The sequence below is a fragment of the Nilaparvata lugens genome, chromosome 3, assembly GCF_014356525.2.
Source record: "Nilaparvata lugens isolate BPH chromosome 3, ASM1435652v1, whole genome shotgun sequence".
NCBI lineage: Eukaryota > Metazoa > Arthropoda > Insecta > Hemiptera > Delphacidae > Nilaparvata > Nilaparvata lugens.
Window position 1 is genome coordinate 36,567,732 of NC_052506.1, and position 12,579 is coordinate 36,580,310.

General features: G+C 35.3%; 1 protein-coding gene across 1 annotated transcript in view; it reads right to left on the bottom strand.

Moving 5' to 3' along the window:
- Positions 1 to 19: 19 nt before the first annotated feature.
- The window catches only part of LOC111055663 (agrin), a 363,044-nt gene continuing 350,484 nt past the window's right edge, over positions 20 to 12,579 (bottom strand). The window contains exons 26-35 of the mRNA XM_039423653.1: positions 12,106 to 12,231; positions 11,089 to 11,335; positions 9,861 to 10,025; positions 7,994 to 8,244; positions 6,251 to 6,341; positions 5,037 to 5,216; positions 3,858 to 4,047; positions 2,155 to 2,302; positions 973 to 1,133; positions 20 to 337 (exon numbers count right to left, since the gene is read on the bottom strand). Coding sequence (XP_039279587.1) covers positions 985 to 1,133; positions 2,155 to 2,302; positions 3,858 to 4,047; positions 5,037 to 5,216; positions 6,251 to 6,341; positions 7,994 to 8,244; positions 9,861 to 10,025; positions 11,089 to 11,335; positions 12,106 to 12,231 — 1,547 coding nt within the window. The 3' untranslated portion in view covers positions 20 to 337; positions 973 to 984. The remainder of the gene's footprint in view (positions 338 to 972; positions 1,134 to 2,154; positions 2,303 to 3,857; positions 4,048 to 5,036; positions 5,217 to 6,250; positions 6,342 to 7,993; positions 8,245 to 9,860; positions 10,026 to 11,088; positions 11,336 to 12,105; positions 12,232 to 12,579) is intronic.

Sequence of the window (12,579 nt, forward strand, 5' to 3'; positions counted from 1 at the left end):
TTTTAAATAAAACAACCAATACGAAATCACATTCTCTATTTTACAAACTTGTATTATTTATACACAACATTATCTTTAATCCAATGTACATCAGCCTGTACAATCATAATTAAACGGTATTATAGCTACATTACTAACTGTCCATCCACGATCACTTTATATTAATACTGCATTTCACCATATAAAACGCTGAATGGTAACAATAATAACAGTCTGCTTGAAATTATATCACAAATAATTTACATTTAGACACTGTTTAGCTCCAGCACAGTAGTATTTTCACGAAGAATTTATCTATACACATTATCAAGTCCATCTGCTCTCAATGTCTCTTATCCTGCAACATTAAAATAAGAGTCATAAATAACTATCGCATAATGAAGAAATGCATAAAAGTAAACTAAACAACTATAACTTATAACTATAATTATAATGATGTTAAAATCATTCAAGGTTTACAAAATGCTTGCTTATAAAATGCTAGCGCTCAACAATAATGAGAGAGCCCCTCGCTGCTATTTGAAAACGATTGCCAATAATGGAAACTAGGGGCCTCTTCTTGTTATGTTATAATGTATTATCAAGTCGATCCTTTTGAATTGCTGTAATTAATTTTTAAATGGATTATGATGGGTGTTCATGGATTATGACTGCTGTAGTATCATGGAAAATACACTTCAAAAACATTTTGTAGTTTCTCAATTAAAAAAATGATTTGTCAGTGGTGGAATGTTTCGCTTTCTGCTTTACACCAGCCGCAGGCTACAAACATGAACTTTTAACCAGCCAACCTTCATCTCGTGACTGAACCATCTATCAGTAGAGAGAACATTTGTTTAGGCTATGTTATAAAATGCTATTAACATTACAAATATTTGATGTAGAAAGAGCACCTAGCTAAAGAAGAAAGGCTTCTGTAAGAAACAATATTGAAAGAATGTATTAGAAACAGTGTTTATTTTGTACACTCACCTATCAATTTCATCATACACTATGGCAGAAATCAATAGCTAAAGATGCATTCAGTGCCAAGAAATTGACGGGTTTCTTGTTGACGATCAGTCTCTGCATACAACCAGTGTATTTCATGTAATAAGCTGTTGGCAGGCCAGCTGGTAAGATAGGAGCACCTCCTGTTAGCAAATACAAAACCATCATTATTCGTCATTCTAAAGTTAGAAATACATTTTTCATATGAAACAGATTTAAAATTATAATTGTGTAGATGAATTTGTAATCTTTTATGATTTCTATACATTCAAGAGTAAGTCATAATACACTAGGCCACCAGTGAAACACCAAGTGTTCGAGGAGTCGCTTAGCATTATAGTCCTTACAAAATTACTTTTGACTTGGAGGGGTATGCGAAGCAGAGAAAAGTGGGGATACAGCGGCGGCGATGTTGCCGTGCTGTAAAGCGGCCAGCGTAGTGAGTGTTCAACTGCTCATGATACGATGTTTCCTCTGAAAGCACTGAGTCGACAAATTGACAACAGCACTTCTTTCTATGACTCTATTAATCACCGTAATTGGCTTATATCTCTCCATTTCTCTGCCCAGCATATCTCTCCAATTCAAAAGTAATTTTGTATGGACTAGAGTTATTGAGTCATTACACTAGAGTCGGTAGCTGAAACTTGAAACACCAAATTTTGGCGGTCAGGTGGTGTGTCACTTGTGTCCTACCTTGCTTTACACCCGGTCGCCACTAGTAACTATTTGGTGTCCCCCTGTCGATCCAGCCTGATTTATGGCCTAATTAAAGTGTGAGGAGATATCTGTCACCTCAGTAGAAACAAATTTTGTGAAATTGAGTTCCTACATAATAACTAGGAAGTATTCATGTTATAAACGCGTTAAACAGGGCCCGTTTTGAAAAATGTTTAATCAAGGGAGAAAAATAGATCACAACTAAACACAAGAAAAATAATAATTTGTAATAATCTTGAAGACTTTGCTGTTACCGTACTTGAAGGCAACTCAGTGTTACTAAATAAAATATATCAAGCACTTGGAGGTCTAGTCGTCTAGTTAGTCTATTACCAACACTCAACAAATTCGGAATAACCTAATAAAGGATTTGCGATTCAAGGAATAAGTTTTTCCTATTGAACCTATTGGGAACAAACATATAACTACAGTAGGCCTATTTACCAATGAATAGTCGTGAATTAGTTGTGAGAAGGATGGCTGGGGGTTGTGATTGAGTCCTGACGGGTAGGTGGTTGTCGACCTGCAGTTGCGCCTGCCTTTTCCGCCGGTGAACGGTTATCCGGTGCCACTCGCCATCATTCACTAGAACCTGACAAATATCACAAACCATAAGTCACAATAATTAGTGAGTTATTAATTGAGTGAGGAAGAAAGACTTTTCGAGTCAAACTCGAAATCTTTGAAACTGTACCATAGAGAACGCTAGTATACCGTACACTTATTCCTGTATGCTTATATTCTGTACTTGAGGAATTGAACGACCGTACCGTAGTAAGAATATTTGAAGTTATAATTGCGTAGGGGAACGAATTCGGAATTTTTATGTCATATTACATTTTTTTATATATGACTTCTATTCCTATTCTTGAAAAATATGTAATTTAATTAATTTGAAACACTCCCGTGTTTCGGATGGACACGTTAAGTAGTCGGTCCCGGCTGCCTAAAAACAGTCGTTAGGTCATGTCAGAGGTCCTGAAATTGATCAGGTGCGACCTGAAAACTCTGACACCAGGCCTGAGCCAGCCAGGTCACTTTATATTATTATTATTATAAGAATTTGACTACTATTTTGGTATTTACAGTTTTACTGAAAAATAGATCAATAGTTCAAAAGGTTTCAAGTCCTATACTAAAAAGTGATTGAATCTATGAGGACTATAAATTTCTTATGAATAGAAATTGATGAGAAATTGCATTTTTTCAAATTTTGAGTGCTGTAATCTGTAAACCACCCCGAAGACTTCTTCTATTGCAAATATTGACAACAGGGTTAACAGCTAGATGGATATTCGATGACAGCAAATCTCATCGAAATTACTATCCAAAAATTATTTGTCAGCCCGGGAAAATGTTTGTATAGTACCTCTCTATCAATTGTAGCTCTAAATCAACATCTAGATGGAAATTCAATGAGAGCTACTATCCAAAAATTATTTGTCACCCCGGAAAAATTTGTGGATAGTAGCTCTCATTGAATTTCCATCTAGCTGTTAACCCTGTTGTCAATATTGGCAGTGGCAGAAGTCTTCGAGTTGGTTTACAGTATCCAACTTTAGGTTTTCGTTTAATAATAATTTGTATGAATGATTCACACAAGTCTTTCGGGCTCTTTTGTCATTTTTAAAATTCGAAAAAGATAAGTAGATGCAATCTGTATCGTCGTTACCTGATGAAGTGAATCCTTAATTGGTGTTAGGTTTCATTATTGTCAAGTTAGGTATATTATTAATGCGAAGTATTACCTAAGTAGTAGGTATTACCTAATATTCACTACCTACTATCTACTAATATCTATGGCGAAGTATATCCAGAAAATAAATTAGGAAAGTAGATGCAAAACTTATCGTAATTTCACTTGAGGGTATAATGAATGGATCGTTTGATGAATTCATGTAAGTTGGAGCTGGATTAGAATTACGGCATAGGTAAGGGAAGATCTTGTTACCGTAGATTATGCTTCTCAGTTAAAGGAAATTAGAACACACTAGTGGATAAGTACCTAGTAGAGGCTTCATACTAAAAATTAGCATGAAAAGATGAACAGAATTATTTTGAAATTGAGGAAGAATTCAATGGATCGTTAGCATGTAGGCCTAATGTTTTTCACTAGAATATCGTGAAAATTGATAAAAAATACTTACAGGAGCTCTGAGAGTTAGCAGCTTATGTTGATTCCCCAAGTTGTAGCTCAATTCAGGGAAGCCATCAACAACGGCCACGGCAAAGTAATCTGCATGAAGAGTCTTGCCTCGATTTGTCCACAACAGCAGGCCGTTCAGGTCAGAAGTTTTGATGGACAACTCATAACGATTATTTCGCTTTCCCTTTCGTCTGAAAATTACACAATGGTCAATGTAATGTGGAAGAATTTTATGTTCAACTATATTCCATTCAAATAATTATGAATTCATAATATGTAAAAATAAATAATTATGATACATAATATATTGTATCTTTGCAATAGCATTTTTTTAAAGTTTTAACATACTGTACCATACCTTGATTATTGTGAAAATTATGTATTCTTATTCTATTCTTGGTGTTTAATTTATATATTGTTCATTTTTATATGTTTTGGTTTTTTGACAAAATATATGATTTAATCATTGATTGAAATTATTTGGAGAATTAATTTACTGAAATGATGGAATAATAAAGAAGAAATATTATGTAGGAAAGTATCTAAAATGAAAAGAGTATCATCAATTTAAACCATATATGAGAAATAGAAATCTGTATGAGTGGAAAATCTATTATCCAATGTGGTTTAATGCTGTGGTTCAGTGCTGACAGAGCACTGATCAATATTACAGATTACAATTCATAGATTTTATGCAACCTTTTCCACACTACATATACGGTAATCTAAACTTGGCTGAAGTTGAACAATAAATTACGAATAATCGATCTATAATCAAACATTTGGAGAGAAACTACTGGCTGATTATAGGGTAGACTAATGCTGATCAACCTTGGGAACAATTTATATTACTATTTGACTAGTGAGAAAATGTCTAATTTATTTGGTAACTTGAAATAGATTTAACACCACCCTTTTATTTATGTTACCGTATGAGATGATTTTAGGAAATTAGAAAATAGTTCATGATGTATACCCACTATCCTATACTACGATAGTAGTTGGTATAGCCTAGTAGAGAAAGACAAAAAATACTATATTCTTTACATTTTATTGTTTTGCCACTTGGCTACTGCATATAAAATTATTATCTGATCAGTTCAAGCTTTGTATTACACAATAATGTCCCACATATTTTTCAATGCAGAAATGAACAAGAAAGAAGAGTAGGTCTACTTACTCGTCGAAAAACTCAAAGTCATCTTCATCATACATGTCCCCTTCGCCGCCTTCCGGATCCATTTCAGAGTCCAACTCCACAGCTGTTTCTTCTTCCTCGTCCTTATACTCAGCATGCTCTTCTGACTCCCAGTAATCCTCCACCACAGAGTTAGTAAAGTTCTCTGAAGAACTGTTAATACTGATTTCATTTTGTTAGTGGCAAGCGTGTAAAAATTGGAGTTATAAGATTAGTAATGGAAAAATAGAATACATGCACTGGAATTTCGCCAGTATTAATAAAAATTAGCGTTTCATCAATAACACTTATAACATATGAGGTACTGTTTTTTATTAGCTTATGAAGTATAAAAAATACACACTCATAAAATAAATCAATCTTTGTCAACGAGCTACTATTAACAATTATTGAGACCACCACTTTTTTGGTTCTCACATGTTGTCTTTGGTTCAGTCATATTAGCAGAAATCATATTGAAGGTTACAAGGTATGAAATTTATATTTCTGGTACTTGAGTTGTACAAAATTTGTTAAGATTGGATAATTAAGACTTCCATTGTTTTTTAACAATACGTTTGAATATCTAAGGACAATTTGTAGCTGTTACATTTTTTTCGTGAAAAGCACAGTAGTTAGCGGTACCGGTACTTATTACAGTCACACAATAATGCACTCATATAGCCTTTTACACACCACTGTGATACACACGACGGCGACGGTAGCGAGAGAATTTTCAACCAGTGGTAAAATGGTTGAAATCCAAAACTTAAATGATGTATAGGTACATTTTATATAACTGGTAACTTCAATCCTAGTTCTACAGTTTTAAAAACTTAATCCTGGTGTAAGTTATTTCTGTAACTCAACCAAATTAGATATCTCAGAATATCTTTAATATGCATATTAAAGAAAATTTAGTTTTTTAATCTATCAATTTCATTTTAAAATATCATGATGTGTTTGTTAATCCATAATAATACAAAAAAGTGTATGGTTATGTGTGCGTTTATTCAAAGCATAAGAACGTTGAAATTGTCATGAAAATGAGCAGGTGTTTCTGTACTATTAGGGGCTATTAGGCTTACGCTTCACCACTAAGTAAATGTTAGACAATAATTGAGATTGAATATCTATCATCAGTCTGTTAGTCTGGAACGAATAATGGTTGTTATATTTCTGGATAAAGTGAGCCATTTAATGATAAATAATATTACCTCTTGTGCATGCGTGGTAGTTTCTGGGGATATTGAAGGAATATGCTTCCACTGAATCTAATGGCAACTTCATCTTCGTTCACATCATCAGCTGAAAAAAAATTCACATCCAATAAACGAGCAAAGTATTTTACCTGGGTACCAATTTCATTGAAAATATCAAAAGTATCGAAAATCTGCGAATACAAAATATCATCCAGTCGATATAGAGCGTATATATTAAGGGCACAAGGGAAAAAATGTTCATCAGGGTATATTCTTCTTCATAACGGGATTGAGTCTCATGTACGATTACGTTAAAGGGTATTTAAGAAAGAAAAATTATAAGTTCTGTAATGCTTGTTCAGGAATAAGATTCGAGGTACCCATATAATATTATCTTCTTCTTCTCAGCCTTTTCCCACTCAGGTGGGGTCGGCGTTTCGCGTCAGTCTCTTCCAGGAGTCTCGGTCATGGGCTTCGTTTGGAGTTAGTCCCTTCTCTACAAGATCTTGGGCGATACAATTTTATCATTTCTTCCCAGGTCTACCTCTCTCCCAAGTGCCTTTGACATCTAAGTGGTTGATCTTTTTCCCACATAATCATCCTCATCCCTTCTCTCCACATGCCCGTACCACTGCAGTATTTTCTTAGTGTATTTTCTTTGATATTTCTGTAACTACCTCAGCATCTTCATTCCATCTCTAGTCTGTGTTCATGAGCTTTTTCAATTGCCCAGGTTTCCGCTCCTTATGACAACGCGGGGTGCACGACTGTTTTAAAGATTTTCCCTTTAGTTTTTAGTTTTTTTTACCTATCACAAAGTATTCCAGTCATTTTCTTCCAATTTATCCAGGCTGCATTTTCTCGATGTGCTATTTCGTTGTTCAGCTCCGTCTCAATAATCAATGGTTGAGCTCATGCGGGTATTTAAATCTTTTTACTAGATTTAAAGTTGTTCCCTTGAGCTAAATAACACGCCCATCTTCAGGTTCCAATTTCAACTGGACTGTCTTGGTTTTATTTATTATAATATCTTGGTTCTATATTAATATTATCTATACGGTACAGTAAATATAGTGTGAAGCTGAATCATACTTTTTTCTCTTCATTGAATGATGCCTAAATAATAACTTTATTATCAATATTCGACTGGGAATAATAATGATTCAAAAGTTCCTTTATGACTGATAAACGATCAGCACTAGTGAGGATGGCAACGTTGGGCTAATGTTGCCAACTGGACAGAACGAATCGAAAGCAGTGAGAAAGTCCAAAGGGGAGGTTCAAGATGCATGGAGTTATTAATTTGATTCATAATTGCATGAAATGCGGTCAAGGTGGCCATCAGGCCAATTGACTAATTCTATCATTAGTTTCCAGAGTTGTAAATTTGTTGGTCATGAAATTTATCGTAGGAAGCTGCTGATCAAACTGGATCATTTCCTACTTGGGATGCAATCGGCTCTGTGGTCGCGCTGATAAAATACGTTGAGATCCATGCGCCTGCTACTTCTGTTGCAACGGTGTGCCGACTCCTCTAAATATATCATTTATGAGTTTAAATATCGCCTCCCAGTGATTCGGGACCCACATTAAGCTGTAGATTCACTCATCTTTGACTGTTCATAGTCTCATTACCCCCGCAGAAACCTGGAGTTGATGTGGGCATCACCGCTATCCTCAACAAAGGAATATTTGATTGTGAATAGTATGATTAAAAGTTTTCTGCGTAATAATCGATCAACAACTACTCGTACTCACCGGTCTGACAATTATCTCCACTGAAGTTGGGCAGACACTTGCAAATATAGGAGTTGAGGATGGGCAGACAGAGGCCGCTGTTGAGACAGGGGTTGTTGGCGGGGGGACAGGGGGCGCCCTGGTAGCGAGCCACCTGTTGCCCCCCCGTCGTGTCGAGGCGCCCCCACGGCTGCCCGTTCAGCAGCACGCGTTGCACTGCGCCCAGCATCCCCGTCACGATTCCAGCGTCGCGGCTCACTTGGTTCACGTCTCTGCAAACCACAGAAATTTCCTACAAGAAAAATTCTTCTTCTTTTTTTGTGCTACTGCACACGAAAATAGCTGCTATGTGTTGATCTATATTATTTATAGTCCAGTGAAAATAATGTACAAAAAATTTTTTTTAGGAAGAAGTAGCTAAATCACTGAGAAGAAATAGCTGGAGCATGTTGTTTCGGCAATCGATGTACTGCAATGATAATATTATAAAGACTATAGCGTAGATACAATCAGCTCTCTTGCTATAGAGTGTAGACGCTACTGCAGTGCAAGGAGTAGAGTATAATTGCTGACCCTACTGAAATAGCATGTACCAATTCATTTCAAAATGCAGTAGTCCACTGACGATCGATTGTTTTCATTCACCTTCTTATCTAATTAATGCTAGCGGATTCGAATTATGCTATAGTGGTCATTCACTGAAGCTGCTTATAGACAGGGAAATAAGAGCTAGATAGTTACTGGCGATCATCATGCTATATGGTAAAATACAGGGATGATAGTTATAGGGCATTAAATATTCTTTTCATTGTATTGTATTATATTAATGTGGTGAGCTCAAACAATAAAACCTAAAATTCCAATTGCAATTATGCATAGATTATTCCAATAGATCCGAAAGTTTATTTTTTTCCTCTTTCATGTATAATAATATGAGAATTATTCTTTCCATACATTACTGGATGTGACTACTGTGTCCCAAATCACATTTGTGATTTTCACTGTGACCCAAATCAATTCATGCATTGATTAACTGTGCAGTATATCAAAATTCTATATTGACATGAAGAAATGATTCTCTTCTCTGTTCATACTCAATCAAAAATCTGGATCAGTAATAATTATAGTGAATTGATGCTGTTTTCCATGACAAAAACTGATCATTTTGTTTGACTGACGGTCTTGTTTCAACTACCATCAGTTATTGCTATATAATAAATTTGTTGACACAGTGTAGGAACACAGTGTCTAGACTAGATCTACAGCAAAGTCGTATTCACTATAACAATTATCACTGATCCACATTTGTGATTTTTTCCAATTGCGGATGATGACCACAAGAGCTTTTTATTTATGCATGGGTAATGGGAAGTGCGAGTGTGAATTATGAGATAATTGAGTATGAAGAGAGAAGAGCATCATTCCTCGACTTGACCATTCAATTATAATATTACTACTGATCCAGATTTGTGATTGAGTATTTTGAAGAGGGGAAAGCATAATTCCTCCACACTCCGCATAGTTAACAAATTCATGTGTTGAGTTGTTGATACTGCACACCACATAGTTAACAAATTCATGTGTTGAGTTGTTGATACAGCACACCGCATAGTTAACAAATTCATGTGTCGAGTTGTTGATACTGCACACCGCATAGTTAACAAATTCATGTGTCGAGTTGTTGATACTGCACACCGCATAGTTAACAAATTCATGTGTTGAGTTGTTGATACAGCACACCACATAGTTAACAAATTCATGTGTCGAGTTGTTGATACTGTACACCGCATAGTTAACAAAGTCATGTGTCGAGTTGTTGATACTGCACACCGCATAGTTAACAAATGCATGGATACTGTAATATGGGGAAGAATGTGTTGGCACTTACGGCACTCCGCCAATGTAGAGCGGCAGTTCAAGGTTGAGCTCGTTGAGCGGCGGGCCGGATGAGCCTCGCACCACGCTGCCGTTGTTCAGCTGCAGGGTGCCCTCCTTGTCCGTGCGGCTTACGTGCACCCGGTGCCACTGGTCCAGCTCCACCACCTCGTTGCTCCTGCCAATCAACAATCCATGTTAGCACGTTCTATTCACAACTAAATATTCCAATAAACATTTTCTTTTTACTTTTTATATAGGCTATATAGGGCTACCGCTACTATTACTGGAATAGAATAAAAAAATCTTAGGCCCAGTTAAACAAAAGCCTGCTGAATTTTGATCATGATTGAATGCTACAAGACCAAAACAGAGAAGGCTTTTATGTGACAACTAATCTCTGATTAGTTCTCGTGGCATTTAATCACGATTGAAATTTAACACGCTTTCGTGCAACCGTTGCTTAGTGCATATTACAATATAACAAATAGGCTACTGATGAATGATATTTCTATATATTCATTTATTTGTTTCAGAATCAAACAATGAATCCAATAAAAGCAAAAAGCAATAAGTATTTGCTGGATGTTGCTAAAATCCAGGTTACTTATTAGGTATTTTCTTAATGCATAAACTTACCGTTTGATTTCCGTAGCTACTTTCCCAATTTTCATTTTCTCTTTTCATCGTACAGCTTATGAATGAATTGTTGATTCTCTTCCTATTCTAACATTTTGGCTCTATTATCGTCTAAGGCTTCTCAAACTGTGGTTAAAACATTTCAAAGAACAGAAATTGGAATGGAAATGAGAAATTACATTTATTTTCAAATGTAGAGGAGTCAGACTAAGATCTTTAGAAGAGAAATAGTAGAGATAATCAATAATATTCACTTATACATCAACTTAAAATAAAGATAAACATAGATAGATGGATTTTTACAGATAGGAAGAAATATGAGATTGCATTTGTCCAAATGCTTATGAATTAATTACAGTATTATCAAACAAAAATCCGAATTAAATGCTGAAAAGCTCCCCAAAGACATCTGCTACTGAAAATATTGACAACAGATAGAACAGCTCGAATTAAATACGATTAGAGCTACTATCAAAAAACTATTTTCCGGCCTGGGAATCAATAAACCTCCTAATTGTTTTTAAAGCATTCATCTTTATTAGAGATGGAATTGATCAGTAGAATGATTTTTTCAAACTGATTTTGAAAAAAGATATACTTACGTTATATTCGCCACACCACTTCCCAGGTCGAATCTGAACTGCAGAAATCCATCCACTAGGTTGAGAACAATGAAATCTCCTCGACCGTTGTTGAGCTGGCCGTTGTAGACTATCACGCCGTCTGGTGCGAATGCTTTGAACCACACTTCTAGCGAGAACGCCCTGCCGACGTTTTCCAGTTTGGGCAGTTCCAAGTAGGAGACACCGGAAAACTCAGGCACTGGGAAGTCTACGATATCCATTCCAACTGAAATGAGACAATCCATCAATTCATTGATTCAATAGATTTTCAACTATTCTCAAGGTATATTTCCATTATTGAAATTTGATTGAAAAACTCAGTTTTATTTTTGCCACATTTTATTAGACTGTGGAAAAGTCTAATAAATGTGGATGTGACAAAAATAAAACTGTGTTTTTTCAATTATGGAGAACTTCCACAATATCAATTCGTATTCAACAAATTCATGAAATTTGAATAATTTGGGCTTGATAGATCAAAATAGAAACACTGAAGTATTTTATGATAAAATTATTTACCTATTATCAGAATCTATTGACGTGATAAATGAAAACAATGGTTGAAGCATAATTTTTATAAGAAATAATCCGTGACTAATACCTCAAGTACATTATCTAGAACAGGGAGAACTTTGTAATCCTTTCCAGAACATGCAATAAATTAATATTTTATCATGAGATCTACAGGAATCCAAAGTTTATTTTAGAACCAGCAACCAGAAGTGCAAAATTTGTATTTTCCCGACAAAATACAGTGCTTGGTGGAACATTTTCTTTATTCAAAATACTCAATGAACTAGCTGGAAAACTCGTCGTTTGTAATCATATATTTAATTATTATAAAATTCCATTAATCCAGTTGCATCTATATACCCAGTCTTTATTGATAAAATAGCAGATTATTGAGAAAGAGAAATACAACTTACTCAAATTATAAATGAGCATTCTTATTCACAATTAAATTCAACTTTTCTCAATTCACAATTCATAACTTACAATGCTGACATGGCTCTCCGGGAGGGCATCTGCATGTGAAACCTCCTTCTGATAGAGGCTCACACTTTGATCCAAGCATGCAAGGACTGGAAACACACGGCGTCAGTCTCTGCTCACAACTATCACCTGAGAAAAATAAGGGTTTCAATCGTTGCATGGATGAAATAATACTTAATACTCAGAATAAAGAATGAAAATTTTCTCTAGATAGTGAGAACTCCTATACTCATTGAGCTTGATTAGTTGGAGTTGGAATACACATTGTGCTTTGGAATCGGCTAAATTGAGGAAGGCTAACTTGAAACTGGATTTGGATTTGAAACTCGACATTGAATTTTCACAGTCCTTTTCAACACTGAATAATTTTAGAGAGTGTTAAAATAATTATTAATTTTATTTATCAGTACAATTGCAACTCATATAGCAATGACTGGGAGAGAACAACAGACTCAACCCAAAACTGTTCTTCTCCCA